At 36.1% G+C, this 27,184-nt stretch overlaps 1 protein-coding gene across 1 annotated transcript in view; it reads left to right on the top strand.

Annotated features, from left to right (window-relative positions):
* The window catches only part of LOC121386800, a 70,620-nt gene extending 56,566 nt beyond the window's left edge, over positions 1-14,054 (top strand). The window contains exons 5-7 of the mRNA XM_041517816.1: positions 8-197; positions 11,019-11,133; positions 13,631-14,054. Coding sequence (XP_041373750.1) covers positions 8-197; positions 11,019-11,133; positions 13,631-13,679 — 354 coding nt within the window. The 3' untranslated portion in view covers positions 13,680-14,054. The remainder of the gene's footprint in view (positions 1-7; positions 198-11,018; positions 11,134-13,630) is intronic.
* The last annotated feature ends 13,130 nt before the right edge of the window (positions 14,055-27,184 follow it).

The raw sequence follows: 27,184 nt of genomic DNA, 5'->3' as shown, positions 1-27,184 counted from the left end.
ATTTTAGACTCTGACTCCAGTTATTACCACTGATGATACTGAGTGTGATTCTCCTCTAGTGAAGACCATTGCTGTTCTTACGATGAATGGCAAATCCATGACTGGCCATGTACATGTCTCGGTGAGATTGATTCATCCATCTTTCGAGAATGAGAATGAAGTGCTTGACATACTGATTGGAGTTGCTGACTTTCCGGGTAAGAAAACAAGAGGTGTAAAGATTATTTAACAGACAACATACAAGGAATATAAAAATAAAAAAAGCCCACGATATTGTTCTTGAATACTGAAGTACACGTAAATTGTTATAGTTATGTGGTTTGGCGCCATTTTTAAAGATTATTTTTACCTGGCGGATACAAGCACCAACTTTTGTGTGAGGTTCCCTTGGTGTCTATTAATTAGAGTTATCCTCAGAACCCTCTTGAATTAAACATCTAAAGTTCAAGTTCGAGTTCTTTATTTGTTTTGAGTTTTACAACTCAACTCATCAGCTGAATACATAACATAAATAATACAACATAGTTATACAAAATTATATACGTGCCAAAAAAATAAATGGTGGGTGTGGTTTATATAATATAATCATGGACAAATAAAGTTGCATTTATTACATTAACTATCATCTCTAATTGTATTTGCTTGCACTAAATATGTTCCTAGGTTATTCAGTTCCTTATTGTTACCAGTGGATAATAACTGTACAAAACGGTACACACTTGGCTTCTTATAATAGTACATTTTTATATATTTACAACGCAAATGTTTGTATTGTGGACACTATTATAAAGCATTATTCATTTTCTATAGCATTAGCATTACACAGATTACATATTCTTTCTGGTCGTTCGATCTTTCGATACCTGCCAGATTCTAAGTTTAAAAAATGTTCAATATAAAAGTCCTTTAGGCGTTGTCATTGTTTTGCTGTAACATAATTGCTTAAAAGTATCTAATATTGTTTCTTTGATTTTAATGTAGATACTGTTTATGTTAGTAAATAGTGGCAGCAGAGTACACACATGCATGGAGGAATGTCAAAACTCGATGAATTAAGCATCTTTTTGATTGCGGAGAAACCCATCTGACTACCGCATTTAGATATGTGGTAGCCCAACCAGGAATTTGGTAGCCAAATATACAGTCAAAACTAGTAGAACACTTTTTTTGTAAAGTTGATGGACAACGGACGGATACTAGACAACTGTACAAGAAAAGCTCTGTCAATGAAATCCTAGTAGAATTAAAAATAAGGTGCTATCTGCATCTCATGTTACTAGGGTATATCTTTACTGTGATATGAATAAATGTATTTATCCAGATTCAGGCATTTTTGTCTAATTCGAGCAAAAACCAGTCTGCCCTCCAACAAAAATGGGAGTCCGGACTGTAATCATGTTCAGTCAAATATGGTTGCAGTGGGGTGCAATTCAAACTCGTCTATGAACAATACATGGTAAAAACATTGTATCTCTTTCTTCACCGGTACTAACGGGTGTATCGTGGTCTGGATCGGGAGGTGGTGTAGAATATGAACCTAGCAAAGCATTTTATTTTCAATTTTCCTACACACATGTGGGCAATTCCACGGTTACTCATGTTACATTTTTACCATACTAATTCTTTTGATTTGCTCAGGATTAATAGTTATACATTCAACATTTATTTTCTTTATTACATTGTATTAGTTAAATATATATGCAACCATAATTTATGTATTATGACCTTAAAAGTATGCTTTTATTGTATTTATTTTGTCAAAATAATAGACGCCTATTCAGCATGCGATATTTTTTTCGTAACAATCTCAATGACAATGACAATTTGGTTTTTTATCCATGAACTTCAGCATATTGTGTATCACAAAACACATTCATTAATTAAAATAATTGATATTTAAATTTAGAGAATTTGTCCACTTCGTCGTGGATATAAATAGACCAATTTTGCACTGTAAGTCCCATCGGGTAGTGGGGGTCTGTCCGACCGACTCCCCCTCCCCCCCTCCCCCCAGCTTACTCATATGATGTGTTGTAGGTGTCATATGAAAACTTTATTAAGGCAGGCACGTGTGCATGCATTTTAGCAGTGGGGAGGTCTATACTGTGGCGAGCAAAGTTTATAGAAGGGGTCGAGACATGCTCCCCAGAAAAATATATTGGAAAAAAAAGAAAATATGCTTGAGTAAGGGAGGAGGAGGTCGACCTCCAAAACCCACTCCTCACCATGTGCATGTAAGGGCACTTAGTAAATTATCAACACAACGTGACAAACGAAATTAACCCCCCAACCATGATTTACAAATCAATAAATTTGTAAATATTGTGCTGAAGACAAACGTTTTTAAAATTTTATTCATATACGTTTACAAAATTCATATGACATCCCACAAGTATTTCACGAAAATGCATGTCTTATTTACAGAACAATCTATTTTAAAGTCACTGGCGATGAAAACGAACCATTTCTATGTGGTATTGACCTTTGATCGGGTCTGTTTCCGCAATGTCGTACATGTGCAGTTCGGAATTCCGAAGTCGTCTATTGGGACATCTAGGGCAGTTGGGATATTGTTGGCTTCAACACTGCTAATAGTGATTGCTGTTATTTTAACTAAGTGGACTGCTGTCTTGGCCTGTGAGTGAGATCGCATGGATTTCCCCATAACCAAAACCGATTTATGCCAAAAATATAAGTTACACAAAAATACATTTTTCAAATTAACATACAGTTGAATCTCGTTGGCTCGAACCACGTCGGTGCTCGAGAATGTGTTTGACCTATCGGGTAGTTCCACCGAACCATTTGGTCAACATCGGATATTTCTGTGGCGTTCATACGAATGATAGAAAAACTTGTCGACAGAAGTCAGCCGGAGAATTGACGTGGAGGCAAGGTATCTCGCTAAAAAGGACTCCAACCTGGTGGTGCAGGCTGTCGAAACGAGAAGTGTTCTAGTGTTCCATCAGTTCCAATGGCCACATACATCGCAGTAGAAGACTCCATTTCGTTGACAAAAACAAAACAAAATGAGGATTCTGAAGTCAAATACACGAAAGGACGTGCAGCGTCGAGCTCCATGTTGGTAATGTAAACAGACCTCGGTGGCAAAGCCATCGAACTACATGTTGGTAGGTACAGGGTTCGCAGCCCGGTACTGGCTCCAACCCTGGGCGAGTTCTTAAGAGCTCAGTGGGTAGGTGTAAGGCTACTACACCCTCTTCTCTCTCACTAACCATCTAACATCTAAACCACTGTCCTGGACAAACAACCCAGATAGCTGATGGGTATGCCCAGGACAGTGTGCTTGAAACTTAATTGGATATAAGCACAAAAATAAGTTGAAATGCAATGGGAATGTAAATGTGTGGTTGCTAAAGTGATGACAGCTGATTAACTCGCCCATAATATCATTTAAAACTGGTCTTGCATACGCGTTCAATATAACGCTTGATACCAAGGCCCATTTGTGCACTAAATGTTTGATTGGTATCACGGTTCATCTAACAGGTATAGTAACATTAGCTGTACTAGGAAAGATCATTACCGATAGCCGCTTAACAAACAACATAAAGAAAGGATTGCATGGCTATTATTGTGATTCACTGATTCATCTATGATTCATTCTGCCTAAATAATTAATCTAAAGGTTGTAATAACCAACTGAGCAAGTGCAGCAATAGTTGGTCCTTTTTGGTGGTTTCCCATTTAGTATATGGTGGATCATCAGTTCAAGGGAAATATAGCTAATAACACAGACGGGTTCTAGTGAAGGCCTGTAGTCTACCACGGACATGTTCGACCCATCAACTGTTAATATAAGTGTTTTCTGAACAAAAAACTTGGGACTTAATTTTTGGTTCAAGCGTTTCGGTATGTTGGACCCTTGTGAGGTCGAGCCAACGAGATTCTACTGTATCTGAGTATAAATAGAGGAAATAATTCAACAGTAAAACTTGCAAAATCATCCCTAAAACGGTAATAATTGTTGGTGAAATTGTCTTACCCTCTTATAAGTCGACCCCCTAACTTATAAAATAATTGTTTGGTAACCAAAAAAAAGACTTATAGGCGAAGATATACGGTACCCATTATTGATTAAAAGACGTGAACATTAAATTTTCACGTGTCATCCCTATCTTGTTTCAAGGTCGTTTGCAGCCATACAGTCTGCAGCCAACATGAATTGTCGGTTGTCATGTCTTCCCAATTCCTTATATCATTATCATACATCTGTTCCTAGACACTGATACCTCTTGATACTTCTTTAATTGACTGATATTTCCTACATCCCCCTACTTTCTTTTAATAGTATATGTTGGTTTAAACAATATTTATTTTTGTTTATATTAACAGATGGGATTGGTCAACAGGCATAGACTATATAAAGACCTTTCGCTGGTCAACAAGGCCATTTTAGAAAGTATAAGATGTGCATTTAGTGTTGAAAAAACTATTGTATATTTGACCTGTCAAACTTAATATGTGATTATATATTTCAGACGGTTTTCTTATAGTGTTAAGTTGGGATCGCCATATATTAATGTGTTGATATTTAAATGTAAATAAGTTAACCCAGATAAGTAGATGTAGGTCTGGCGCTCTCTATTGTATAGAGGTCAAAATAACAGGACATTATCCCACTCATCAACGTGATGACCACAGGTACATTGATGGATTTTAACCAACGAAACGTGTAAATGCCATTTAGATCACTTATTCCTAATCGAAGTCTGCAGTGCAGTATTTGAATCTTTGTTCGCCCTCACATAAATGAGCAGGGACTACCAAATATTTTGCTTTTACATATATATATTTTTTTTAAAGAACTGATAGATGTGGAATTTTTAACATTCATTGATAAATTGTTCCATAAATTAATGCTAGATGGGAAGAAAGATTTCCAACATAATTATCAACGACATCAATATGATTGAAAGCATTTGGCAGGGAATATGTGCTTATTTGACCGACAGTTCGAGGTAGTTGGATGGACAAATATCTAGGAGAGCCGGTATTTTAGCGAGCAAAGAAGATTTGTCATTTTGCTTGTTTTTTTCTATAATGTTCTGGATATGAAAATATCATTTGCAACTGTTTTGAAATGTTAATCCTAAATGTCGGTACAATGTAGGTTTTATAAATGGGATATTTGTTCTAGTATGACGAATTCAGACGATCTTAACTAGAGTCTGGAAGTAATATAGGAAGTAAATATACTTTGTTTTCAAAACCATGTTATACTAATTACTAAGACATTAATAACTGATCATTTAATATGCATGTTCAACTTGTTTATACTTACTAGGCCCAATATTCTGTATTAACAAATTGGCTACTACTTTTTATCCAAAAGTCGTCTGTGAAAAAATTTACTAACAAATATTAGCATTTTACTCGCAGTGTAGAACCCTGCGTGTGATTGCCTGGTACGGAAGAATAGAGTTCTGTGTCAAAGTTTGAGGTGTACCGTGATTGGTAATACTATGTGACATTGGTTATTTGAGCAAATACTATTATCCATTGACAATAAATAAATACACTTTTATTTGTTATACAGTGGCAAAAATGACGGTTGCTAATAAAAACATTAATTAAATTTGTTAAATTGTATGTGACCCCCCCCCCCCCCCCCCCCCCCTCCCAACATATGCACATACAACACACATTTTCTTCCAGGTAGATTAGATGTGAGGTGTCACATTTTATTGATGTACTTTCTGGGTGTGTTGCTACGCTGCGTACATAAGTTAGTAAACGTAAACATGATCAGCAATAGGAACTGATTTGGTCTTGTAGGTAGTACTAAACTAAATAATTTCTGTCAGGGTCAAAGTTCGAGGTGCACCCACAATCTGGGCAAAAAATGTATGCAATTTTATTTCATCTAGTAACGCTCTGTCAAGTAGCCTTGTGCTTGAAATATGTATGGAATACCTGTAAAAAACCCCAAAGACATACTAAAATTTTAAGCGGAACTATAGTAGTCATACACGCTACCTGTTATCTCCGAAATGAGCATCTTGACTCTTGATTTTTCTGATTCACTTTAAGGGTGAGGTGTGGTAGTATTTATTTCGATTGATACTCTGCATGTAGGAGTTTTAGCCACATGTGTTACTGTTGTCATCTATGGGACTTGATTTGGTGGTATACACCCATTCGAACCATATAGATCTATATAGTTAACAAAATGAACCAGTTTCAAAATGTCCCAGCGACTTCTACGAGACTACCTAATATATATAGTAGCAACAAACAACGACTGCTAGTTGTCTATATGTAATTGTGCTATTTATTCTAGCCATACTGCATGAATATATTACAACTGTTAGTACATGGCAAGGGATCAAGATGCACTGAACACTGTGTATGTGTAATGGTGCTATTCTATTCTAGACATACAGCATGGAGATATTACACATGTTAGTACATGACAATGGATCAAGATGCACTGAACACTGTCTATGTGTAATGGTGCTATTCTATTCTAGACATACTGCATGAAGATAATACGAATGTTTAGTACATGGCAAGGGATCAAGATGCACTAAACACTGTATTAAAACAAGCATACTTAGCGCATTGCTAAAAGAATACATGTCCCCTACCAACACAACAAATGTTCATATCTCCGAAGTTCAAAGGTCATGACTGTTATATATTTTTTAATATCACTATCAAACGTAAACCTGATCTGTAAAGCTATATACAAAATTCTAGCTTAATATCTTGAGTCTGTCGAAAAAGTACATAAAACTGTGTATGTGAGGGATGGACGGACACACACAGACAGAAGGTTGGCGATGAAACTATGTGGTAGAGTTGAACGGACAGATAGACACAGACAGAAGGTTGGCATAAAATTGTATGTGGGGGAGATGGACGGACAAACACAGACAGAAGGTTGGTGATGACACTGTATGTGGGAGAGGTGGACGGACAGACAGATACAGACAGGAAGTTGGCGATGAAACCTGTGCCTCCGGCCGGTTGGACCGGTAGGAGACTACTAAAGGAAACACGTTAAGCCATATAATTATACCGTAACAGTAAATAAGTTTGTAATGTGGTAAATTAAGAGCAACATGCGTACAACAGAGTAAACATACACTGCATTGATTGTGTAAGTAGACTAATAATTAACAAAATGACACTTGGCGGCCATGCAATAAGACGTAAGAAGACCTACAGAGTGCACATTGTCTTTGTCTTTGTCAGTTCTTACCTGATTGACCCTTAAAATAATTGAAGACAAATATTAAATAAATAAAACTGCATCTATACACATATAAGTATGCAACGTAGAACGTAAAGAAATTGCGCAGTGCTTATTGTGTTGCTTATCATCGGTTAAATTTGCAGTCTGTTGCAAAGCATTTTTGAAGTGTAGCACATGTGATAATATATAATGTCAACAATGTTGACGCTCTCTATGTCACGGAACCTTGAATCGCTGCGCTTTATGGTCAACGAATGACATCAGCCAACCGGCTTTCATTAAGAAGCGATTGAAAATCTACTGTGTGTAGTAAAATCAATCAATGATGGAATGGACTTCCTTCTTCAAGAGAGTTTCTTCCAACAGATTTCCTTTTTAAGTACCCTATGAACTAATCAGTGTCCGTCGTTCTTCCTCCAAGACCGTCAACAGGTGTTTGGTCATACATATTTATGGTAGAAAACCTTTAACAGGATATTTTGAAATATTGGAAAAGAACTCTTGATGAAGGAAGAAGGTACATTTCATCCTGGAATAATAACTTATAGCAGCAGAAAATGGAGGCCCAATTGAGAGTCACTTTATTATTTTAATTAGAGGCCCAATTGAGAGTCACTTTATTATGTTCACTTATGGTATTGCATTTTTTATTTTAATTAAGTGCGTGCATCTGTCAGGGTTTTAGCATGTTCGAGGCATGCTGCCCGGAAAATAAACCTATTTCTCAATCCAATTTCGCGTGTCCATCTACCTAGCAACTGACAAACACTATCAATGATCTTACGCAAGATTACTCAACAGAAAGCCAGAACACGTTGATGGGCAGTGGGAGTTTGTATACTGTTTAACGTTGATGGGCAGTGGGAATTCGTCTACTGTTTAACGCTGATGGGCAGTGGGAGTTTGTATACTGTTTAACGCTGATGGGCAGTGGGAGTTTGTCTACTGTTTAACGCTGATGGACATTGGTAGTTTGTCTACGGTTTAACGCTGATGGGCAGTGGGAGTTTGTCTACTGTTTAACGCTGATGGACATTGGGAGTTTGTATACTGTTTAATGCTGATGGGCAGTGGGAGTTCGTCTACTGTTTAACGCTGATGGGCAGTGGGACTTTGTCTACTGTTTAATGCTGCAGTGGGAGTTTGTATACTGTTTAACGCTGATGGACATTGGGACTTTGTCTACTGTTTAACGCTGATGGGCAGTGGGAGTTTGTATACTGTTTAACGCTGATGGGCAGTGGGAGTTTGTATACTGTTTAACGCTGATGGGCAGTGGGAGTTTGTATACTATTTAACGGTGATGGACATTGGGACTTTGTCTACTGTTTAACGCTGATGGGCAGTGGGAGTTTCTCTACTGTTTAACGCTGATGGGCAGTGGGAGTTTGTCTACTGTTTAACGCTGATGGGCAGTGGGAGTTTGTATACTGTTTAATGCTGATGGGCAGTGGGAGTTCGTCTACTGTTTAACGCTGATGGGCAGTGGGAGTTTGGCTACTGTTTAATGCTGCAGTGGGAGTTTGTATACTGTTTAACGCTGATGGACATTGGGACTTTGTCTACTGTTTAACGCTGATGGGCAGTGGGAGTTTGTATACTGTTTAACGCTGATGGGCAGTGGGAGTTTGTATACTGTTTAACGCTGATGGGCAGTGGGAGTTTGTATACTGTTTAACGGTGATGGACATTGGGACTTTGTCTACTGTTTAACGCTGATGGGCAGTGGGAGTTTCTCTACTGTTTAACGCTGATGGGCAGTGGGAGTTTGTCTACTGTTTAACGCTGATGGGCAGTGGGAGTTTGTCTACTGTTTAACGCTGATGGGCAGTGGGAGTTTGTATACTGTTTAACGCTGATGGGCAGTGGGAGTTTCTCTACTGTTTAACGCTGATGGGCAGTGGGAGTTTGTCTACTGTTTAACGCTGATGGGCAGTGGGAGTTTGTATACTCTTTAACGCTGATGGACATTGGGACTTTGTCTACTGTTTAACGCTGATGGGCAGTGGGAGTTTGTCTACTGTTTAACGCTGATGGGCAGTGGGAGTTTGTCTACTGTTTAACGCTGATGGGCAGTGGGAGTTTGTGTACTGTTTAACGCTGCAGTGGGAGTTTGTATACTGTTTAACGCTGATGGACATTGGGACTTTGTCTACTGTTTAACGCTGATGGGCAGTGGGAGTTTGTGTACTGTTTAACGCTGATGGGCAGTGGGAGTTTGTCTACTGTTTAACGCTGATGGGCAGTGGGACTTTGTCTACTGTTTAACGCTGATGGGCAGTGGGAGTTTGTCTACTGTTTAACCCTGCAGTGGGAGTGTGTATACTGTTTAACGCTGATGGACATTGGGACTTTGTCTACTGTTTAACGCTGATGGGCAGTGGGAGTTTGTGTACTGTTTAACGCTGATGGGCAGTGGGAGTTTGTCTACTGTTTAACGCTGATGGGCAGTGGGACTTTGTCTACTGTTTAACGCTGATGGGCAGTGGGAGTTTGTCTACTGTTTAACGCTGATGGGCAGTGGGAGTTTGTATACTGTTTAACGCTGATGGGCAGTGGGAGTTTGTCTACTGTTTAACGCTGATGGGCAGTGGGAGTTTGTCTACTGTTTAACGCTGATGGGCAGTAGGAGTTTGTATACTGTTTAACGCTGATGGGCAGTGGGAGTTTGTATACTGTTTAACGCTGATGGGGATTATTGTCATTGTCTAATTATTCAGTATTCTATTAGTAGGGAACCCGGAATTTTTCTCCTCATCCAACAAATACTCAGAGACACTTGTGAATTACTGGTTAACACAAATAAAGAAATATGTTCTTATTAACACCCGAGAAACCATCAGTTTGTATCCATGCACAATAAATATCATATGGGCTGAAATAATATTAATGTGTGTGCATTTGTATATGTGTATATATGCGGATATTTATCTTACCATAACATGATTTAAATAGAAAGCATTATATCAATAAATACCTTCTGGATTCTTGACGGGATTTCTTTTTACCTAGCTATTTAAAATGTCCTTTGCTGTTTGGAAGCAAATGAAAATGATATGTATGAAATTTGACCTAGTATAAAACATTAGAATGTAGCCTATAGGAAAGATGTCTGGAGAAAAACATAGGGGTAGAGCACACTCTCTAGTGGAGAGACAGCAGTCTAGTGGGGAGGGGAGTGGGAGGCTGTCACATATGCAGGCCATATAGAGTAGTTAAAACGACATACATCGCCGTCCTCATATGGGGTATAGTTCCCCTCCCATCATTTTTGTGGGATTATTTTTGTTGTTGTGACAGTATTTTAGAGCAGTAATTATGGAGAAAATCTGTAAGTTAAATTTAATTTATTTTACTAATTTGTGTTCAGACTCTTTATTCTCAACACCTGACCACAATGTTTGCTAAACACAACAATGAGTATTTGCGAACAGAAAAGTAACATTTGACAATTTATTTTTAAAACATCAATCAAAATAGCAGAACATATAAATGATTGAAAACAGTGCATGCGGTGCAGAGCTCGTTGATACAAATGTGACTGCAGTATCATGAATGTTGGAAAGTAAACTCTGAACATTGTTCATTTTAATCAAAGGACCTGTCATTGTTAGGGAATTATCATTGTACAAATAGTGAACCAGCAAAATGACAGTATGTCTACATACGGCAATCGTGGTAGCAGTCACATATTGTCAAGACGCCTCTGATTTGTATGGACATTGGTGGCTTAGGTGGAAGCCTTATAGCAGTGCATAGTATATCTATGTCAATTGATAGTGTTGTATATTTCTAGCTGTTCCAGATGAACCAGAACGCATGTCGGCCTTAAGTGCAGGTGCTATATCGGGAATTGTGATCGCAGTTGTTCTGGCTCTTGCTATTCCTACTGTGTGGACACTTTATAAGAGGTAATTAAATAATATATAATTATATGTGTAGTCAAACATTTTCTATAATAACAACTAATAAGTGTTGCTCTATATTTAGGCCATTATTTCAAAGAAATTACTTCGAAATATGTTCTCAAAACCAATCTGTTACCTTTCGGTTGGAAATGTATTAAAGGGACTATAGTGTTGACTATAATGGCTGGGACATTGTAATAATAATAGTAATACTAATACTACTACTAATAATAATAAATATTGACACGTTTCATGCAACTGTCCTTATTTTGATGATGTTTCTGCTGAATACTTTGTGATCTTTATGGTTACATGGAAAGTGTTTGGGTAGAAATTTGAGTATTGAATGAATGAATGAATGAATGAATGTTTAACGACACCCCAGCACGAAAAATACATCGGCTATTGGGTGTCAAACTATGGTAATGCAAATAAATAAAGTGATGATCAACATCAATATAAAAATTCAAGGTTTAAACAAAAACAGTGTAAAGAACAGTGTAAAGAACTGTGCAAAAACACAAATATCACAGAATTTTACGGATACTGAATTTTACTCAAAACTTCAATTTTGTGCTGTATTGGCCATTCGCAAAGAGAATGTTACACCCCTGCACCACGGTGAGGTTACAGCACACGCAGGGGAAATTTGAGTAATGCCTTTCAAACATTAATTTACTCGTGTTTGCTATATGTTCTTTCTTTTATTATTTCCGGATGTAATCCACGGTTCACAGCTTGGACGATTTGAAGTTTCCATATGGTTACTTCCATTTAGAGCTTCTAAAACTTTTCCTGATTGGGGGATAAGGGTGACATTCGTTTCACGATGTAAAGGCGATGATTGTCCACGATCATGGAAAAATGGGCGAAATCACAGATTTTAAATTGTTTTATTGAGTATCATTTCTTTATAACATACTTTTTTTTTTTTAATTTCTTGCTTAAGCACAGTTATAAACATTTATATTATTTTTGCATGTGTATACTATTCTTTAAGAAAAGACTTCCAACATTTAGCATGCCACTGCTGGTGTCGTTCTTGTAGATTATGTCTTCTTGCTATAGGTATGGAACAAAAGCCCAGTGGTAAAGCACTCGCCTGATACGTGGTCAGTCTAGGATCGATTCCCTTCGTTGGCCCATTGGGCGCGTTCTACTTCCAGCCGGTGCACCACGACTGGTATATCAAAGTTGTATGCTATCCTGTCTGGTTTATGGCGCTTAGAAATCCGTTGCTATTAATGAAAACAAAAATTGTAGTTTCCTCTAACATTATGTCAGATTTTCCAAATATTTGACATCCATTGGCCGATAATAAATAAACCAATGTGCTCTACTGGTTTCTTTAAACAATACAACATTTTAACAATATATGATTGTGTGATTTTGACTTCAAATAAAGACATATATAAGGAATTTGACAGATGTAAACATATATATAGTATTGATTAGACACGAGTTGATTATGTACTCTCTACTCTGATTTTTTATTTTTTTAATGTTTTTACCACTTGCCATCGGGATTGCACACAATAACTTATAATGGCCAGATTGCAAAAACACACTGTTCTCAGTCATCAGGCCACCGTATTCTAGAACATCTGTGATATATTTATTATTATTATTATTATTATTATTATTATTATTATTAAACTGTTTGGGCATTCGAAAATGTAACTTAATCCCGTGACAATGTAATTTAATTTCACATAGCAGTTAATGTGTGTGTGTGTGTGTGTGTGTTTGTTTGTGTGTGTGTGTGTGTGTGTGTGTGTGTGTGTGTGTGTGTGTGTGTGTGTGTGTGTGCGTGCGTGTGTTGTATATATAACACATAACAATGATTTAGCACAATTGTTGTTTTAATTAGGGCCCCCTTGTCCCCTTACAGAAATTAGCACCCGCTGCTGATTGCTGTACGTTATAATTTTTCTTACGACATCCTTCATTATATTTACCTTTCGATATTGAATGCATTCAGCCATCAACCATCAAATTTTTTTTTTCAAATTGTGTTAAGCCATCTATCCGTGTTAGTAAATTTCAAGATTTGTAACCGGATTTACCTTGAATGTGCCTGTCCTCTGCATCTTCACTCTCATACCATGTTTGTGGGGAAAAAAGCTTTCTATCTCGTTCACTTTATGACACATTCTATCTTCACGTCAGCACAATCATTCCGTGTTGGAATGATATGGGCGGATGTAATTGTAGGCATTATTTTTACACAATAACTGTTTCATAGCTTGTATGAGGTTTTATCATACTAGTTGTTACCAAGATTACGACACTCGTGAAATAAATTGTGTTTGTAATTTGCTAAGTACAATGTCTTGATAACTCGGTAATAACTTATTATCCTCTATTTAGTTCGGCTATTTCAATACTAATCTTTGATATCATAACACATTGATATTTGTGTTATCATAACCTTAAAAGAAATATAACAATTTGTCCCATGTAACATTAGGCACAAATGATAGATTATATTTATTTCCAGGAAAATAAAGAAGAAAGCCGAAGATGAGCAGAACGAACCTAATAACTAACAGAAACCACAATTTAAGTTCACAACCCTGCATGTTTCCGCATATTGTATCTGAATATGGAAGACAGAAACATGCTAATGCTAGAACTCCACAGTTTTCTTTTACAATTCGTATGCAACTGTATTAGTAAAGAAGGCTCTTTTTAAGGTGTATTTTACATTTGGGTTTCTTTTGTTTGTTTTTTTCAATACAATTGCTGCAGAAATCAGACTAAAGTTGCAGTATCATAGTTAGAAGTGCAGTATTTCACTAGTTTTACATTAGTTGTTAAAAATAGCAATTGTTTGTTTGCATAAAACGTTAACTGATGAATTGTTAAATTAATGAAAAAACAAATGTTGAAGCTGCCATTATGCAACTTTGACACTGCATCTTTAAGATTGTTTACGACTTTTAACGATATTTTTATTTATATTGTCTTATATTTGATTTTTCATTTTCTTCTTCATAATTCTGTTTCTATTTTTAGTTTACTTTTTATCTTTAACTTTTTGTTTTGTTTTATTTCTAGTACAATCTATTCTATTTTATTCTATTTCATTTAGTTTTTCCCATAAATAAAATCATTCAGTACAACCGTTTGTCTGCTCCATTTTTTTTTTTTAGTTTTTTTTTTTTTTAATTTTTTGGGGGGGTGGGGGTGGGGAGATGTTGGAGCGGGGTGGTTCGTAGGTGGGGGCTTCTTTTCGTGTTTTGTTTTTGTTTTCTTTGTTTACCTTTCTTTTTAAAAGAACACCATACTCAAGTTATGAACTAAGAGCTGTATGGTTACAATTTATTTTACTGTATACTTTGCATTCCCAGGTCAGTCTAGGATCGATCCCATCGGTCCAGTGGGCATAAGTGGTATATCAAAAGCCATGGTATGTGTTGCCTTGTCTGTGGCATTGTACATATCAACGATCCCTTGCTTCTAATGGAAAAATGTAACGGGTTTATTTCCAGGACAATATATCAAAATTACGATTAATTAAATTAAATGTTTCTTACCCAATAGCTGTTGATTAATACATCCGTGTGTTCTACTGTTGTCGTTAAACCAAACAAACTTTACCTGTGTATTCCTAAAAACGAGTAAAACGTGTTATTCCTTGTGTAGCCATAACGTAAGTGCCTTACGAAATACCAAAACAATATGTTCAAAACTTTATCTGAAAACAATGATGTCTCATACTTGACTTAATTTTAATGTTTTAGTACCTACATTATAAAGCAAATTACTAAACATTATGTCACCATTCAAGACAACATCATATGAATTATTTCACTATTCAGGAGTCCACGCTTGCTCCTTTATCCTTTTACCCAAAACTAATTTTAATGCAGAATTTTAATTTTTTTAAATGTAACTGAACATCATTTACTGATAATGAAAATATGTAATGTCATCATGTGGTATTCCCATTGCGCTATTTTTCGTTTCAACCAGTGCACCACGACTGGTATATCAAAGGCCGTGGTATGTGCTATTATGTCTGTGGGATGGTGCATGTAAAATAACTTATGGAAAAATGTAGCGGGTTTCTTCTCTAAGACTATATGTCTAAATTACAAAATGTTTGACATCCAGTAGCCGATAATGAGTAAACCAGTGTGCTCTAGTGGTGCCAGTAAACAAAACCAACTTTAAATTGTTCATCTGGTATTTGACTACAACGTCAAATTCAGGTGTACCTATTCAATTTAGATATGACGTGTTCATACTATGTATGAATGGGCACACACATACCACTACTATGTTACAGTGAACAGTACTTCTAGCTTCCCCAATAGCAAACTTGCAATGGGTTTAAATTGTCATATTACATAAACATACATTCAAGTTTTAAAACTATAACATTATGTCAATGAAGAATTCCATTACCTATATCAATTATTTTCTTAATGTATATAGTTAGATGTATCGCTGTTACGTGTGTTCATTCGACAGAGTTTAGATGGTTTGCGTTTTTATTGTTACACTTTGTGGCCTTAGTCCGAGAGCCAAGTGTTCATTTTATTAGGGGTTTTTTTTTTTTTTCGCCCAACTTAATGTAAATCCTTTTAAATCCCGACCCTGTTACGTGTGTTCATTTAGATGGTTTGCGTTTTTATTGTTAAACGTTTTGGGCTTAGTCCGGGAGCCAAGTGTTCATTTTCTTAGGGTTTTTTTTTCTCTCTCTCAATCCATCCAATTTGATGTAAATCTTTTTAAATCCCGACCCTGTCATGAATAGCTGCCTCTATTATTATTATCCAGCAAATGCAGATTGACAAAAGAAATCAGCCTATGGCTCCTGGAGTAGCTACGGAATTTTACTGTGCATTGCTTCTTTAACTAAATAGTGTCCGTGGTTTTGTGTACATATTTTAAAATAGTTTCCAAACTATATAATGAATCATGACATGCCATTATTTGACATATATTCTAAATGCGTATATGAATTCCTTACTTAATTGATATGTGTAGGTGTGTCACAGTAACTATTCTTTAGATGGACTTTAGATGGTTTACGAGTTCTATTGTTACTCTTTGTGAACTTAGTCCTGGAGCCAAGTGTCCTTTTAAAACCCGACCCTGACATTATTATGCAGCACATGCAGTCCCCCCCCCCCCCCCCCAAAAAAAAAAAAAAAAAAAAAATATCAATCTACGGAATTTTGCTTTTCATTGTTTCTTTAACTAAATAATGTTTGTATCCTTTGTGTACATATTGTAAAAGAGTTATATGCCACTATTTGACATATTCTAAATGCACATTGAATTTCATTACCTATATGAATTCCTTTAATAATGTATATAGTTACGTATTCGTTAGATGAATTTTAGATGGTTTACGAGTTCTATTGTTACACCTTTCTGAACTTAATCCTGGAGCCAAGGGTTAATCTTGTTAGATATGTTTTTCTCCATCCATCCAACTTGATGTAAATCATTTTAAAACCCGAACCTGTTATGAATAGCTACCCCTATGATTATTATCCAGCAAATGCAGGTTTCCAAAAGAAATCAGCCTGTGGCTCCTGGACTAGTTACGGATTTTTACCTTTTATTGTTTCTTTAAAGATGCACTAAATAGTGTTCATATTTTTGCGTACATATTTTAAAATAGTTTCCACTAGTTGACATATATAGTTAGATGTGTCACAGTTAAGTATTCTTTAGATAGTTTATGTGTTTTATTGGTACACTTTGTGAACTTAGTCATGGAACCAAGGTTTCATTTCATTTGATGTTATTCTCAATCCATCCAATTTGATTTAATTCCTTTTTAAAACCCGACCCTGTCATCAATAGCTACCCATAGTATTATTATCCAGCACATGCAGATTCGCCCATCCCCCACCCCCCAAAACAAATCTGCCTTGGCTTCTGGACTAGCTACGGAATTTTACCTTTCATTGTTCCTCTACCTAAACAGTGTTTATATTTTTGTGTACATATTTTAAAATAGTATCCAAATTATATATGAACCGTTGTATGCCACCATTTGACATATTCTAAATGCATACTGAAATTAAAGAATTGCATTACCTATATGAATTGCTTTTGTTAGTGTATATAGATAGATTTTTCAAAGATGCTTTACGTATTTTATTATTACATTCTGTGAACTTAATCCTGGAGCCAAGTGTTCATTTGATTAGATTGTTTTCTCAATCCATCCAGCTTGATGTAAATCTCTTTTAAAATCAAACCTGTCATGAATAGCTACCTTTATTATTATTATCCAGCAAATGCAGGTTCTCAAAAGAAATCAGCCTATGGCTCCTGGACTAGTTACCGAATTTTGCCTTTCATTTTATTTTGTTTATTATTATTATTATTATTATTATTATTATTTTATTTCATCCTAGTTGAGGTCAATATTTTAATATGATTTTTGTTCTGCATATTCCTTTAAGTGCACACCTTTAACAAAATCACTATGTTAATGTAACCAGGAAGGTGTTAATATTCATATATTGTATCGAAATGGACTGTACAGTACCAACCTCATGAATAAACCTTGTCACAAGCATGAATGAGAAACATCTGCATTGTTGAATATTGAATATATTTACCAAAAAAAGAGCAGAAGTATATATCAGGAATTGCCAAGGGTTGGAAACGCCCCTGTTGGGTGTATATAGCTAAATGTTTCATGATTATGCATCATTTATGCTTTGTCATTAGGTTTCATTTTATTTTATTTTTTTGTTCTCCTTCATCATACTTTTTATACGTGTTCTGTTTTTTGTTTTGTTTTTGTAGGTTTTTTTGTTTTTGTCTTTGCACATCAGTGCAAAACTGCAACAAAAGTGCTATGCGTTTGTGACCAGGAATGGATTAGTACTCATAAAGGTGTATAGAACTGGACTGTACGATACCTACCTCATGAATAAACGTTCCCCCAATAAACTAATGATTTTAGTAGGAGTCCTTTAGAAAATAGAAAATCTACAATTATTTGTTTTTGTCTTTAATGTTTCGGTGTAACCTTCGTAAAGAAAAAGGGCTAATATCTGGAATTGCCTAAAAGTTGCAAACGCCCCCGGACAAGCTGCAGTATTTTATCTTTGATAAAACCTTAACAAAAATAATGCTTTTATCTTTTGCATAGATATTTGAGTAAATGTTTTTTAGATTAGATTACATAACATTAAAATATGATTAGTGTTGATACACATCGTTTTTGTTGTTCGGGGTTTTGGTGTTTGGACTGTCTGGAGTTTGCTGCCATTATATTGCTTCCAGCTTAGGAAATATCTTCAGTGGTTAAAATTGTTAAATCCATTATTTTGTTTCATATATTCAGTGTGTTTCTAATCGTTCTAATGTGTATCTCTCAATGAGTATGCACAAGACAAATATATATTGGGAAATAAAATGAAATTAGGCAAAGCCGCTACCACAAACCTTAACGCAATCAGAAATGCATTGGATATACAGAGTGTAATATTGAAAACAACAAAGGTTCGATCGTCAACAAGGGTCTGATAGTTGAATTAATATATATTTAACACTAGCACAAACCTTATGACAATCAGAAGTGCATTGGATGTACAGAGTGTAATATTGGAAACAACAAAGGTTGAATCGTCAACAAGGGTCTGATAGCTGGAAACATTAACAATGGCAAAAAACAATGATTCCCAGGGTCAATCTTCATAAACTAGTGGAGCGATATTTTAGAAGTTGTGAATTGGTGATTTTTTTAAATTATTAAAATGTAAACAATTATGTTCAGATTTCAAAGTCTGTTTTCCCTATAGTTTTGATTAGTTTATTCTGAAACTTGGTACAAGGATCCTGTGAGGAAGTTTCAACAACCTAATAGCGAGACGATATATAATGTTATTTATATATTTATTAAATAAGTTTTATTAAACATTAGAAAGCCTGCCTTCACCTTGAATTTTGATCGGATAGCTATGAAACTTAATACCGCAATTCTCGTACAATATCAACAAACAAACAGAGATATATTTTGGAAGTTTAGAATTTTAACACCCAAAAGTATCTTTATATTATCACCTAGTAACGACTAAATTGAAAATTAAATAGCATAGCTCTCTAGACTGACATAACTCTTATTTATTTAAATAAGAAACTCATCTTAATGATATTTGTATCTTATATAGATATTCCAACAGACACGCTATTAGTTTTTGATTAAGATGGTTTCCAATTGTTACACGTTGTTTTAGCTTGTGTATTCCAGTGTGTTACTTCGTGTTTCTTGAAATAAATTCTAAACTTCAGTAGTGTTTGTCTTTGTGTGTGATTATAGCTAGCAAACAAATATATCTTTACTTAGATTTTTTTTTTTTTTTTTTTTTTTTTTTTTTTGTGTGTGTGTGTCGGGGTGTTGTTAAACATTATTTCATCCATTCATATTTTGTTTAAAGAAAGTACAAGATGCACTTATCATAGGCTTCGTATAAATTAAAGGAGGCGGGACGTACCCCATGTTACCTGTGCGGAAACCCACTGGGTCAAGATAAAATGTTAGGACACTGCCATTTGACGGGCCGCCTTTGTGGAACATGTCACAATGCATACAATCTAAATTTCAAACTCAAAAGCGAATTCCAGTAGTATTGCATAAGTTACAAAATTACGATGCACATGTAATCCTGAACGCTGCCAGATTATTTAAAAATAGAAAAATAGAGTGTATACCAAAAATGATGAGCATTTTTTAACATTTTCGATAGAATATTTGATCTTTATTGATTCTTTCAAGTTTTATCAACGTCGCATACATTATTACTGGCCGATGTTATGCACTGTTTTCGAGGCAGTTGTTTAGAGATGTATGGATTAGATCCAGTGTGATTCCCAGTCTGGAGCTCCACGCGGTAAGACGTGTTTGTTTCGCTGGTGCACACTGCACGTGCTTTCGTGTGCTCGACTTGGGGATCCTTCATTTTGTTGTTTTTGTCAGCGAAATGAAGTTTTCTACTGGGATGTATGCGGCCATTGGAACTGATTGAACGCTGGAACGCTTCTCGTTTCGACAGTCTGCACCACCAGGTTGGATTCTTTTTTAGCGTGATTCCTCGCCTCCACGTCATTTCTTCGTCTGATTATGTTGACTTGTTTTTTCGTGACTCGTATGACGGCCATTCTGCAGAACGCCACGGTTGTTCGCGTTTAGTCTCTACATGTCCGAGCCTGTCCTAGCAGCACTGGAAGATTGACCGCCCCACTCTAAGAAGAAATAGGAAGCGGGGTCGGCCCCTACTACTCTTTTCTAGACTTTATTTGCTTTATAGTGATACCATCTCGTATCCTCCGGAGTCGGGCCCGTCCGCACCACTATACCAACCCATGACGACTGGACTATACCCTAGTCTGATACTCTCTCTCGTTCAGACGGATCCGGCTTCTCAAGATCTGTATTTCAGCACAGCACTAAACCTTCAACGTCTATCGACTGTAAATCTAGGGGTTTTCTTGACGGGATGTAACCCATCTCGGCCCTATAAGTTGTGCACCCAAACGGCCTTAACGAGGCCACTCACGTGGACATATCGATCGGACTTTAAACTTTTAGATCTGCGTTCAAAAGATTATGTCGAAATTACTCTCTTTTTTTTAATTATTATTAAATAGTCCGATCCTCTCTTCTTTCTCTTATTTAATTTTGGACCGTCCTTCTAAAATGCTCCAAATTATATAAATATTATTCGGCCGAGCAGTCAATTCTTTTTATTTTTGGCTTGTAATTTTTTTTTGTGTTTGTTTTCTTTACTAATTGCTATTTTCAAAATTCTGCCCATTTTCAACTCTACCCCCCCCCCCCCCCCCCCCCCCCCTCCTCCATCCCGAGTCAGGTCACCGATCTTATCGGAGGTCGGACTCGGGATGGGCGTGTTCGAAACCCTAGTGGTATATGGGCACGTTAAACAAGTTATCATCATCAGATCCAGTGTGGTATGTGTCGCTTCCAGGCATGTCGATAGATGCGTGTCTGAAAATGACTGGAGAAACGATTGATCTTATGGATCCTAACATTTTTAATTTCGTAGAAAGTGCTCTGCGCGGTGGGTTTTCATCTTCGTTATAATGACAGAAAAGAATTTTCACAGATATTGTTTTTAGATATAAATGCAATGTACAGGTTTCTAGATGAACACGAATTTGAAAACAGACTGGTCACGAACGGATCCCGATGGAGAAAAGGCATACTTTGTAGAAGTATATTTACATTATTATCCTTCCTTATTCGAGGAACATGCCGACTTCCCTCTAGCACTCGAACAAATTCAATATCGTAAGCCCACGATCAGCTTTCACCGTATAGTAAAGATTTGCTCAGAGAAATGGGAGGGGAAAAAAAAACACTCACAAAAAACAACACAAATCCATTGATATTAATTGGAGAGAGATAGAGAAGAAGGAACGAGAGGTAGGGGTTGAGCAGAGTGGAAACCTGGACAGTTATTGCTGGGATAAATGTAGGCCTACTGTATATATAACGTAATATGATGACAGATGTAACAAAAAAAGAGATATATATATATAACAGTGTCAACAAAAGTAAACAGCTGGTGAGCAAGAAAAAAAGTATCAACTGCGGTCCAGTCACTTGACACAAGTTTAAATGTGGAAAATGAAAAATCCTCAGAGTACTTTGCTCAAAGACAGTGTATCAGAACTGTCGACTGATCCATCAACTGCTGGTGCTACACTTGACAAATCAGATGAAGATCCAGCACTATATTGTATTTGCGATAATTCTGCTAATGATTCACCAATGATTGCATGCGATTCAGCAGACTGTTCCCACAAGCCATTTGAATGGTTTCATTTTTCTTGTATGGAATTAAAGAAAGCACCCACTGGAAAGTGGTATTTTATTGACTATAGGAAGGGAGTGGCAGTGAAGAAAGTGAAATATTTGGCAGAATATTTTAAATAGCATTTAATCAAAATTGCGCCACTTTGAGCATTTGTATGGTGTAGTTAAAAAACCAGTTGTTGTATATAATTAGGTAATAGTTAAATATTATGGATTTAATTAGCGTGTATTTAAACGTTTTACAACATATATAGAAAATATTGGAGGTATCAAATGTTCATAATGAGGTATTTTAAGAACTTATGTTAGGATAGTGGTTCACAATTTATGTTCCGAGATTCCACTGTTTATTAGCCTACAAAATAGTAGTAGACTCGTTTTGTGACTAGCATATGGCTAGTATTTAAGGTGTATGGCGCATAGTTAAAGGTAACTATTGGTTATGAAATTAATTTATTTCATGTGTGCACATTTGCAGAACTGTCGCTGACAGTTGATTTAGGGGTCGTGTTATTGAACACAATATTTGTATGTTGACCCATTTTTCTTGTAAGTTTTAGTTTTGTTTGTTGGTGGTTTTGAGGCTGAGATGGTTGTCATAGCCATGGGAGGTAGACGAGTTCGGGAGACGAACAGACGTGACAGTCATTAGTGATTTTGCAGTTTGAGACAATAACTGTCGTTGATTTGGAGAAACATGGACAATGGAATAGTGGAACAGTTTTGTGACCATGAAGTCAACATGAGCATTTGAAGGACACTTGGGATGTATAGTGAACTTTTGACAGCTGTTAATTTTAAACACAGTGAACGCTGAATAAGAGCATTGTATGAATTTAATTAACTATTTATGTTTGATTGTGAAAGGCTGAAATTAATGTTGTAGAATTGTCAATTTAAAAGGGGGAACATAACTTTGTAATTTGGTACCATGAAGCTTTGTTAAACATGTGTTTTTGTTTATTTTATTTTAATATATTTATATTAACTCTAACTGGGTTGTTGTTATTTTTGTTGAGAAGTTCAAGTAGTAACTGAATCATCCCTTGGTCATACCTGGTTGTGATTAGGGTCTGGGATGTAGTCCAGTGGTAAAGTGCTTGTCTGGTGCATGGTCTGGTGTGGGATCGATCCATGTCTATGGGCACATTGGGCTATTCCGTGTTCCAGCCAGTGCACCACGGCTGGTATATCAAAGGATGTGGTATGTGCTACCCTGTCTCTGGGATGGTGCATATAAAATATTCCTTGCCAGCGATAGAAATAAGCACAATGTTTCACTACTCCACAGGACAAGTACATCTAGAAATATACATGTCCACCAATATTGTCACCTGTCCAAATAACTGGTTTGTTTTATTCAAGTACATGGACATTGGTTTTGACTGCTCGAAATGAAGATGCATTGAACAATACACAGAGGTACATTTTATCCCCACCCCCCCCCCCCCCCCCCCCCCCCCCCCCACCCCCCACCCCGAGTAGATTTACACTTGTCAGGATAAACGGATAAGTGTTGATTTTGTACGTTTCTTGCCACTTGAAAAAAAGTAGTGGGTTTCCTTTCTAAGACTATTTGTAAAAATTACCAAATGTTTGACATCCAATAGCCGGTTATTAATAAACCATATGCTTTAGTGGTGTATTTTGAATGGTGTTTATTAAATGACTATAATGAATTTTATTTTTTTGGTGGAGAACATAGTCAGGTTTTTTGGGTTTTTTTTAACTGTTCCAAAAACTGGGCAGCACATACCACTCATATGAAAATCGGTTGGGGTTTTGTTTTTTTGTTGTTGTTTTTTTGCACACAAATACTAGGTAGAAGACAGGCGGCCAACATTTCTTGGACCATTAACTAGTTCATTAACATGCTTCGCCCCAGGGCTCATCAGTGCAGTTAGGGTTATTCACTAATCAATGCCTGAAAATGACCAATATTCTCAACAGTGACTAGTAATAAACTGCAAACATGTTTGGAGGATTATTTTTGTTAACATATATAGTTTTTTTTGGAGATAATTGTTTTTCAAGTGAATCTGGTTTGAATGTATGTTTTTTCCAGGGGTATTCAGATGCTAATTATAAATATCCCAATAAAACATATTTACAGGTGTGTGATGGCATTTCTATTCTTCAGTCAAATGGAACAACTGATGGGTAGGGCCTACATATTTGTAAGGGCACAACACACAAACACAATTTTATCAAGATAAGCAATAGTACATGTCCTAGGTCCGATCGGTTTATAACTGAAAGCCAAGGCCTCCTTCGTCTTTCACTTTTTTCTTTAGTTTCTTCACCCTGACGCGTGATAATGATAGTAAGCCTTAAACAAATCCTTTATTGTCTCTCCCGTAGCGGGCACTACAACTGACAACGCCACAAGTAGTCGGCATTATGTTGGTTCAGGACGAATGAAAACTAACAAACAGATTCGACAAGTAGGCCTAGCTATTATTAGGTGTTGATGCTTTGTTTACCTACCAACATGGCCGGCCGCTATGGATCGTGGGTAATCTAGTATGACGCGTAACTCTCTATTAGGCCTACGGTACAACAAACACGAAATAATATCTGCACATCAGTTTCTACTTATTTTATTTTATTTCGTTTCATACTTAGTGCAAGTTGAATACGCCGTATTTTGATGTTAGGCCAAATGAAAAAAAGAGTTGGCGATCGTCCTTTTGATCACACAAATCAGGGATTGGGGGGGGGGGGGGGGGGGGGGGGAGATGTTTTTATTTTATTTTTGTTCTGTGAAAAACTTTATAAAACCCTGGCTACCATTTTGTTTGCGGGAGTAGCAGCCAGCAGCGCATGCGGCTGGATGTTGTAGTTCCTTCACTGGCCGCCAGATGTACCTGGTGATGGATTAACCAGTTACGGTGCTTAGGAAAGTTGAAATCCCTCTTTTAGTAATTGATTGTGCTTTAGGGTTATCTCCCCTGTGGGTAGGTAACGTTTACATTCGACTGCCAAAACGCCAGTATGGATCATAGGCACTTGACGACAGGATAATCTAATTATTCTCAATATACCACAATATATATACACACACACACACACACACACAAAACCCCCCAAAAAAACCCAAACAAACAAAAAAATACAACAAAAAAACAAACCACCACCCCTAAAAAAACAAAAACAAACAAAAACAAACAAAAACAAAACAAAAACAAAACAACCCACAAACAAACAAACAAAAACCCTCTAAGGCACGCACTAGTCTACATACAAACCCCTAAAAGTATTGCTATGGTCAAAGAGAAAGAAAAATTGAAGAAAGATAATAATAATAATAATAATAATAATAATAATAATAATACAAGTAGTATAACTGTAAAATATGATGAATATTTACAATATTTATTAGAAAGCTTGTTTTGTTTCCATAAATTAGCGTCCCAACATTAACACGTAGCCTATACTGTTACAAGCGTTTTCCCGACACTGAACGCAAAAATATAAATTTGAAAACAGACTTGAAATAATTGAACATTAATTAATGAAACTTTTTAAATCTTAAAAGTGGTTTATAAAGATGCAATAAAATATCATAATATCATAAAATATTATACAAAGTAATTTAACAAAAAACACTTACTTGGTCAAAGTCGGGTATATAATAATTTATGGTCCTGATGAAGTGTTTTTAATACCTGATTACATCAACGTCATAAGGTATTTTTTTCAAGAAGCATATAATGCAACTTACGCTGTAAAATTAATTTTGTACTTATTTTTACATGTATTTCTCATGTAGTTTCGTGTTTTAAACTTTGCATTATGGGCGGGTAAAATCCTCACTTCGTCCTGGCTGGGGATAAAACGCGAACCAAAACGCGTAGGATAGGGTGATGTTAAAAAACCCCAGTACTGAATGTTTATCGGACATGGGGTGGGGGGGCGGGGGGGGGGGGGGGTATGTGTCTGCTGTTTTACCAAAATGTTATTTAAAAACAATAGTAGACATTTATCGATTACAACAGGCTTTCGATCACAGTGGCTAACCCAATGCAGTAACCACCGCATCATGTACTTGTGTCATTGGGAAATGGTTTATTATTCTGTCATCAATTACCTATGGTATGGATTCGTCCAATATCTTATCATCTGGAGAAACTACGTTTGAAGATATATTGAATTTGAAAAAGACTCATCTAATAACATGTTTACATAGTAAGAAACAAAACATCAGCGAAAATAAGTATGAATTAGCTAAAAGGTTTATAAAACATATGTAATGTCATCACTATTTACATCGTGACTGTTAAAATTGACTAATAACGAACAGATTCATTGAAAACTTTCATGCCATTTTACCTTATTATAGACACTTTAAATACCTGTTACAAATCCAATTTAGTAGTGAATTCAGCTAAATAAGAAACTATTAAAATAGATTCTGGTTGTTTGAAATTTAAACATATGTTCTTGAAACTTAAAGGGACACTCCCCAATGTTTTAGTCATTTAAACAGTTCTGATCATCTGAAGATTTTGTAGTAGTTTAATATGGACTTTCACCTCCAATAATGTTATATGTATCAATTTATTTTTTCTAGCAACCTCCAACTTACATTTTTTTATAATTTGGGAGAAAAATAGGATATGTTTAACTGTTATTGAGGGGAATAAACAGAACACTTGCTATGACTGAAAACTCATGATAACATTTTTAAGTTATTAATGGTGGCAATAAATTTGTCAATGCACCACACACAAAAACAATCTCATCAGCTGTCTTACAAAGAGCAAGTGGCATAACTCCCTGACGAATCCAGAATGTTTGCATCTGTTCCATTTTCCTTTCTACATCTATTCTGGCAGATGCAATTCATCTTGTTATTTCGACTTCAGTTTTCAAAAATTGTTATTTACATTTGAATGGTGGACAGTACATATCCACTCCTCTTCATCTCTTCAAATGTATAAAACCCTTATCTATACCATACCTTCATCACCAGGCTCTAATTGTTCCAGTAAACCACTCGCTCTGGTTATTTCAACATCAGAAGCACTACCACCCCATAGTTTTGAAATTAAAACAACCAGTCATGCTTATTCCAATGAGAACTTTAGAGGTATTATGCAATTTATAATTGGAATGTCAATGATTGGTTTTCCAAAGAAGGAGTTTGGATAAATATCTCGGAACAATCTAAAACAATTCTGGTATCACTAAAAAAATTAAAGTACTCTGGAACATGTGATTTCAGAATTTCCA

Source organism: Gigantopelta aegis, chromosome 12 (assembly GCF_016097555.1).
Source record: "Gigantopelta aegis isolate Gae_Host chromosome 12, Gae_host_genome, whole genome shotgun sequence".
Classification (NCBI taxonomy): domain Eukaryota; kingdom Metazoa; phylum Mollusca; class Gastropoda; order Neomphalida; family Peltospiridae; genus Gigantopelta; species Gigantopelta aegis.
The sequence above is the reverse complement of the archived record's forward strand: the minus strand, read 5'-3'. Positions and strand labels throughout refer to the sequence as shown.